The 8,692-nt window shown below is 45.0% G+C and overlaps 1 protein-coding gene across 1 annotated transcript in view; it reads right to left on the reverse strand.

The window, feature by feature from the left end:
- Positions 1-3,292, reverse strand: part of LOC124798740 — a 162,893-nt gene extending 159,601 nt beyond the window's left edge. Inside the window, exons 1-2 of the mRNA XM_047262267.1 lie at positions 3,145-3,292; positions 2,945-3,050 (exon numbers count right to left, since the gene is read on the reverse strand). Of these exons, the coding sequence (XP_047118223.1) occupies positions 2,945-3,050; positions 3,145-3,292 (254 nt within the window). The remainder of the gene's footprint in view (positions 1-2,944; positions 3,051-3,144) is intronic.
- Positions 3,293-8,692: the final 5,400 nt, after the last annotated feature.

Below are 8,692 nucleotides of genomic sequence, written 5' to 3' on the forward strand. Positions count from 1 at the left end.
CCTTGTGGAGTAGGGGCGGGTTAGAGCAACCTGCATTTCGGGTTGTTCGGTAGTCTCCCTATCATTGTACCGTACGTTAGTTGCTTGGAGTGTAACGGCCTATTACATGAAATATGTTTTGATCTTTGGAAACTTTGATATTATTGCCTATGATCTCGAGAGGCGATATCTGTGTACTGTAGAGCATCTTAACTTTTGTTTGGCCAACCTTGTAGAATTTTATATAAGATTGCATTTCATGGGATTTTATTTAAACGATCATTTTGGTATATAAAGTTGCCACCCTTTCGCCGTAAGACTCTAGTTAGACGTAAAATCAAGTTGCATCTTCGGTGGCAAGGTTAATACTTTAATTGTTAGTGTTTTGTATCATTTGCATCCCTCCTACGGCGGGTGCGTAGTTTGTGTGCTTGTGTAAATCGTTAAAACTCTTAGTTTAAAGTTATCTGGTGTGTTGCAGATTTGCACCAGTGTAGTCTTTCAGAGGCTGTTGTGAGCGGTCTTAATTACGGCCGTGTCAAAAGGGAGTGGCAAGGTTCTCTGCCCGAAAGCTCATTCAGTCAAAACTTGTTTCTTTCTGTCTCTGAATAAATTGTAACTTTGCTATTTAGAGGGTGCTTTCTGATCATAATTTTAAATCTGTTACTTTTAAAAAATGCTTTTAGGCACTATTAAATTGAATAAAATTCCCATTTGTTAAAAGGAATTTGGTTATGATTTCATCAGTTACTCCCTGGCAACTACTTCCACGCTTACATAGTGTGATTAAATGTGTTAATGTTCTACATCTACATCTACATACATACTCCGCAAGCCACCTGACGGTGTGTGGCGGAGGGTACCCTGAGTACCTCTATCGGTTCTCCCTTCTATTCCAGTCTCGTATTGTTATTGGAAAGAAGGACTGTCGGTATGCTTCTGTGTGGGCTCCAATCTCTCTCATTTTAGCCTCATGGTCTCTTCGCGAGATATACGTGGGAGGGAGCAATATACTGCTTGAATCTTTGGTGAAGGTATGTTCCCGAAACTTTAACAAAAGCCCGTACCGAGCTACTGAGCGTCTCTCCTGCAGAGTCTTCCACTGGAGTTTATCTATCATCTTCGTAACGCTTTCGCGATTACTAAATGATCCTGTAACGAAGCGCGCTGCTCCCCATTGGATTTTCTCTATTTCTTCTATCAACCCTATCTGTTACGGATCCCACACTGCTGAGCAGTATTCCAGCAGTGGGCGAACAAGCGCACTGTAACGTACTTCCTTTGTTTTCGGATTGCATTTCCTTAGGATTCTTCCAATGAATCTCAGTCTGGCATCTGCTTTACCGACGATCAAGTTTATATGATCATTCTATTTTAAATCACTCCTAATGCGTACTGCCAGATAATTTATGGAATTAACTGCTTCCAGTTGCTGACCTGCTATTTTGTAGCTAAATGATAGGGATCTATCTTTCTATGTATTCGCAGCACATTACACTTGTCTACATTGATATTCAATTGCCATTCCTTGCACCATGCGTCAATTCGCTGCAGATCCTCTTGTATTTCAGTACAATTTTCCATTGTTACAACCTCTCGATACAGCACAGCATCATCTGCAAAAAGCCTCAATGATCTTCCGATGTTATCCACAAGGTCATTTATGTATATTGTGAATAGCAACGGTCCTATGACACTCCCCTGCGGCACACCTGAAATCACTCTCACTTCGGAAGACTTCTCTCCATTGAGAATGACATGCCGCGCTCTGTTATCTAGGAACTCTTCAATCCAATCACACAATTGATCTGATAGTCCATATGCTCTTACTTTGTTCATTAAACGACTGTGGGGAACTATATCGAACGCCTTGCGGAAGTCAAGAAACAGGGCATCTACCTGTGAACCCGTGTCTATGGCCCTCTGAGTCTCGTGGACGAATAGCGCGAGCTGGGTTTCACACGACCGTCTTTTTCGAAACCCATGCTGATTCCTACGGAGTAGATTACTTGTCTCCAGAAAAGTTATTATACTCGAACCTAGTACGTGTTCCAAAATTTTACAACTGATAGACGTTAGAGATATAGGTCTATAGTTCTGCACATCTGTTCGACGTCCCTTCTTGAAAACGGAGATGACCTGCGCCCTTTTCCAATCTTTTGGAACGCTACGCTCTTCTAGAGACCTACGGTACACCGCTGCAAGAAGGGGGGCAAGTTCCTTCGCCTACTCTGTGTAAAATCGAACTGGTATCCCATCAGGTCCAGCGGCCTTTCCTCTTTTGAGCGATTTTAATTGTTTCTCTATCCCTCTGTCGTCTATTTCGATATCTACCATTTTTTCATCTGTGCGACAATCTAGAGAAGGAACTACAGTGCAGTCTTCCTCTGTGAAACAGCTGTGGAAAAAGACATTCAGTATTTCGGCCTTTAGTCTGTCATCCTCTGTTTCAGTAGCATTTTGGTCACAGAGTGATTGGACATTTTGTTTTGATCCGCCTACCGCTTTCACATAAGACCAAAATTTCTTAGGATTTTCTGCCAAGTCTGTACATAGAACTTTACTTTCGAATTCATTGATGATTCTACTAAATAAAATAAATTCTTGAGAATATTCTTTGAAAATAAATCACGGTTCACCATTCATTTGTAATAAGCCTCCTTTTATTGCCTTTTTCGAATTGGCCACAGTTCCAAGCAGCCTTCGATCTTACATTTATCAAATGTAACCAGTAAAAGGCTGCGCATTTCCTAACTTCCAAGTCCAGTAGGCACATTCCGAGAATTACTCACAAAGTGCCATTCTGGCTAGTGCAGCTGGCGATTCTGCATAGTGGCTTCGATACCAGGACCTCACAGCCTTTCGGAATTCCAGTGTCTCGGTGTTACACAGAAGGAGATGAAAATAATTTGAGAGGCCAGATGACGCATAATCGTTTGCGGGGAATTGCGAGAAAGAGCCTTACTGTGCCGTCCCTCGACAGAAGGCATCTTTGTGCCGCATTTGTTTCTTTGTTGTCGGCGCAGACTGCCGTAGCTGTGCGGGTGGGGAGAGAGGGGTGGGCAGTGAGTCTGAAAAGGCAGAAGAGCGCAGTGGAGTGACGGCAGCGTTCGGTCCAGAAAGACGGGCGCGGCTGAGCGCGCAGACGAGGAGCCGCTGGCTAACGAGTCATTGTTCGCGCCGGGCCCAGCCGGACGCCACACGGCGGCAGCAAGTGCCCGCTGCGGCGGATCAGCCGCCACGCCGCGCCGCCCGCCGGCGCTGGCGGATCTACGGGCGGTGCTGTGCGCCGCAGGTAGCCGCCCTCGGACATTGTTCATACGACTGTGAAAGAGGCTGCGGTCACAGTGACACCGACAACGCTCGCCAGACGCCGCTGCCAGAAATCGGCCGACGGGTCGGTGACACCGCAACCCATATCTCTTCGCAGTGTTTTGGTGGCATAGAAGCCGAGACAATACTGTGCCTACAGACCACTCCTCCAATGAGGTATTTACATCTACATCTACATCCATACTCCGCAAGCCACCAGACGGTGTATAGCGGAGGGTACTTTGAGTACCTGTATCGGCTCTCCCTTCTATTCCAGTCTCGTATTGTTAGTGGAAAGAAAGATTCTCAGTATGCCTCTGTGTGGGCTCTAATCTCTCTGATTATATCCTCATGGTCTCTTTGCGAGATATACGTAGGAGGGAGCAATATACTGCTTGACTCCTTGGCGAAGGTATGTTCTCGAAACTTCAACAAAAGCCCGTACCGAGCTACTGAGCGTCTCTTCTTCAGAGTCTTCCACTGGAGTTTATCTATCATCTCCGTAACGCTTTCGTCATTACTAAATGATCCTGTAACGAAGCGCGCTGCTCTCCGTTGTGTTGTGTTGGCAGAAGAGCCAACACCGTGTTACTAGTGGGGGCCGAAATGCACGCGTTTCAGCTCACGCAGGCTGGCGTGAGGAGGGAAGGACTCTACTGACGTGAGGTCTGGAACATGACAAGGAATTAGAATTCAGAAAGCGGACGTAAGCAGTTGATACTTAACTTTAATGATGAACGTCGCTCTTGACGGTACACGATTCACAATATTATCTGTTCAGAATAGTAACTGAATATGGCGCCTTGCTAGGTCGTAGCAAATGACGTAGCTGAAGGCTATGCTAAACTGTTGTCTCGGCAAATGAGAGCGTATGTAGACAGTGAACCATGGCTAGCAAAGTCGGCTGTACAGCTGGGGCGAGGGCTAGAGAGTCTCCCTATCAACCCTATCTGGTACTGATCCCACACTGGTGAGCAATATTCAAGCAGGCGGGGAACAAGCGTACTGTAGCCTACTTCCTTTGATTGCATTTCGTTAGGATTCTTCCAATGAATCTCAGTCTGGCATCTGCTCTCCCGACGATCAACTTTATACGATCATTCCATTTTAAATCACTCCTAATGCCTACTCCCAAATCATTTATAGAATTAACTGCTTCCAGTTGCTGACCTGCTATATCGTAGCTAAATGATAAAGGATCTTTCTTTCTATGTATGTGCAGCACATTACACTTGTCTGCATTGAGATTCAATTGCCATTCCCTGCACCATGCGTCAATTCGCTGCAGATCGTCCTGCATTTCAGTACAATTTGCCATTGTTACAACCTCTCGATATACTACAGCATCATGCGCAAAAAGTAAACTTCTGATGTTATACACAAGGTCATTTATGTATATTGTGAATTGCAACGGTCCTACGACACTCCTGTGCGGCACACCTGAAATCACTGTTACTTCGGAACATCTACACTCTGTAAGTCGCTGTGATGTGCACCGCAGAGGGTATGTCCCATTGTATCAGTTATTAGGGTTTTTTCCCTGTTCCATTCAAGTATGGAGCACGGGAAGGATGATTGTTTGAATGCCTCTGTGCTTGCAGTAATTGTTCAGATCTTATCCTTATGATCCCTATATGAGTGATACCTAGGTGGTTGTAGTACACTCCTAGAGTCATTGTTGAAAGTCGGTTATTGAAGCTTTGTTAAAGACTTTCTCGGGATAGTTGTACGTCCATCTCATAAAATCTTCCATTTCAGTTCCTTCAGTGTCTTTGATAATCTACAACGGATCAAACAAATCTCTGTACACATTCAATATTCCCTGTTAGTGCCATTCGGTATGGGACGCGCTGGAGCAATATTGTAGAAGTGGTGGCATGAGTGATTTGTAAACAATCCCCTTTGTAGAGTGATTGCACTCCCGCAGTCTTCTACCAAAAAACACAAGTCTATCACCTGCTTTACTCGCAACTGTGCCTATTCAATCATTCCATTTCACATCCCTGTGAATCAGTGAACACATAGTGTGTAGTGGGGCGATCACTCTGTTGTAGAAATAATTCAAAAGCCAAGATGGCTGAAATACTGTTTACTGGATAACCGGTTTCAACACACTGATGGTGCCATCATAGGATCTGCGAAGATATAACATGACATGTTTGAGGGAGGGCTTACATGAGTTACACTATATACATTACTATTAGTAAAGGACCGCATACCTGAATGTAGCTCACGATTTATAAACCATTTGGATACAACGATACATGAGGCAGACAGCTGTGACAATGATTTCACATTAGCTGGTCTGCCTCATGTATTCATTCAGGTATGTGGTGCTGTACGAATAGAAATGTATATAGTGTAACTCATGTAAGCCCACCCTCAAACCTGTCATGTCATATCTTCACAGATCCGATGATGGCACCTCTAGTGTGTTGAAAGCGGTTATCCAATAAACAGTATTTAAGCCATCTTGGCTTTTGAATTATTCCCTGTGAAGTGTTACACACAGGTATTTGTATGAGTTGGCCGATTCCAGCAGTCATAAGATACTACGTTTCTTCGTTTTGTGAAGTGCAAAAATTTACGTATCTGAACATTTAGAGCAAGTTGTTGCACAGCTCTGAAATCTTATCGAGATCCAACTAAATACACTACTGGCCATTAAAATTGCTACACCACGAAGGTGACGTGCTACAGACGCGAAATTTAACCGACGGGAAGAAGATGCTGTGATATGCAAATGATTAGCTTTTCAGAGCATTCTCACAAGGTTGGCGCCGGTGACAACACCTACAACGTGCTGACATGAGGAAAGTTTCCAACCGATTTCTCATACACAAACAGCAGCTGACACGCGTTGCCTCGTGAAACGTTGTTGTCATGCCTCGTGTAAGGAGGAGAAATGCGTACCATCACGATTCCGACTTTGATAAAGGTCGGATTGTAGCCTATCGCGATTGCGGTTTATCGTGTCGCGACATTGCTGCTCGCCTTAGTCGAGAGCCAATGACTGTTAGCAGGATATGGAATTGGTGGGTTCAGGAGGGTAATACGGAACGCCGTGCTGGATCCCAACGGCCTCGCATCACTAGCGGTCGAGATGACAGGCATCTTATCCGCATGGCTGTAACGAATCGTGCAGCCACGTCTCGATCCCTGAGTCAACAGATGGGGACGTTTGCAAGACAACAACCATCTGCACGAACAGTACGACGACGTTTGCAGCAGCATGGACAATCAGTTCAGCGACCATGGCTGCGGTTACCCTTGATGCTGCATCACAGACAGGAGCGCCTGCGATGGTGTACTGAACGACGAACCTGGGTGCACGAATGGCAAAACGCAGTTTTTTCGAATGAATCCAGGTTTTGTTTAGAACATCATGATGGTCGCATCCGTGTTTGCGACATCGCAGTGAACGCACGTTGGAAGCGTGTATTCGTCATCGCCAAACTGGTGTATCACTCAGCGTGTTGGAATGGGGTGCCATTGGTTACACGTCTCGGTCACCTATTGTTCGCATTGTCGGCACTTTGAACAGTAGACGTTATATTTCAGATATGTTACGACCCGTGGCTCTAGCCTTCATTCGATCCTTGCGAAACCCTACGTTTCAGCAGGATAATGCACGACCGCATGTTGCAGGTCCTGTACGGGCCTTTCTGGGTACAGAAAATGTTCGACTGCTGCCCTGTCCAGCACATTCTCCAGATCTCTAACCAATTGAAAACGTGTGATCAATGGTGATCGAGGAACTGGCTCGTCACAGTACGTCAGTCACTACTCTTGATGAACTGTGGTACCGTGTTGAAGCTGCATGGGCAGCTGCATCTGTACACGCCATCCAAGCTCTGTTTGACTCAATGCCCAGGCGTATCAAGGCCGTTATTACGGCCGGAGGTGGTTGTTCTGGGTACTGATTTCCAGGATCTATGCACCCAAATTGCGTGAAAATGTAATCACATGTCAGTTCTAGTATAATATATTTGTCCAATGAATACCCATTGCCGGCCGTGGTGGTCTAGCGGTTCTAGGCGCTCAGTCCGGAACCGCGCGACTGCTACGGTCGCAGGTTCGAATCCTGCGTTGGGCATGGATGTGTGTGATGTCCTTAGGTTGGTTAGGTTTACGTAGTTCTAAGTTCTAGGCGACTGGTGACCACAGATGTTAAGTCCCATAGTGCTCAGAGCCATTTGAACCATTATTTTTTAATACCCATTTATCATCTGCATTTCTTCTTGGTGTGGCAATTTTAATGGCCAGTAGTGTATTTTTACAGATTCTTTCAGGCAGTACGTCATAGATAACCGCATCACCTGCAAAAAGAGTCTGAGGTCACCATTAACATTGTCTGCAAGATCATTGATACACAACACGAGCAGCAAGGGCCCCAAAACACGTACCTCGGCAACACCTGAAGTTACGTCTACGTCTGACGACGACTCTCCATCATGCGGCGTCCAGTCACAGATTTCATCTGATACCTCATATGATCGTACTTTTGAAAATAAGCGTAAGTGTTGTACTGAGTGAAAGCCTTTTCGGAAATCAAGAAATACTCTATCTAACTGACTGCCTTGATCCAAAGGTTTGAGTATGCCATGAGAGAAAAGTGCGAGTTGGGTTTCACATGATCGAATGTTTTCGGAATCCATTCATCCATTTCAGCTGAGAATATGTTCTGAGATTCCCCAACAAATCTATGTCGAGGATCTTGGACAGTAACTTTCTCGATCACATCTACTACCCTTATTGTAGACAGGTGTGACCTGAGCTTTTCTTCCAAAAACTCAGCACAGTTTTTTGTTCGAGGGATATATGATAGATTATAGTTAGAAGATGGGCTATTGGAATGACTCATAATGCACGTGAGTTGGGTTTCACATGATCGAATGTTTTCGGAATCCATTCTATTCAAGATACCTGATTATGTTTCAGCTGAGAATATGTTCTGAGATTCCCCAACAAATCTATGTCGAGGATCTTGGACAGTAATTTTCTCGATCACATCTACTACCATTATTGTAGACAGGTGTGACCTGAGCTTTTCTTCCAAAAACTCGGCACAGTTTTTTGTTCGAGGGATATATGATATAGTTAGAAGATGGGCTATTGGAATGACTCATAATGCACGTGAGTGAACTTTATCAGTCTCTAAAAGAACGTGGTGAATACTACATCCTGTTCGCTCAGTTAAAGAACAGGAGGACAGCTGCTGGTCTGCGTGCTAACTTGCCGCGCCGTCCTGAGCAGCTGTAAGCGCTTACCGGTGCACACAGAAAACGTTGGTTAGCCTGCCGGTCGAGGTGCAGCAGTCCCATTACCGGTAGAACGTCAGCTCACTCCGTTAACTCTTTAGTCATTCTCACACGATTTTCCAGTAACTGTTTGTGACAAA

The sequence above is a fragment of the Schistocerca piceifrons genome, chromosome 5 (assembly GCF_021461385.2).
Source record: "Schistocerca piceifrons isolate TAMUIC-IGC-003096 chromosome 5, iqSchPice1.1, whole genome shotgun sequence".
NCBI lineage: Eukaryota > Metazoa > Arthropoda > Insecta > Orthoptera > Acrididae > Schistocerca > Schistocerca piceifrons.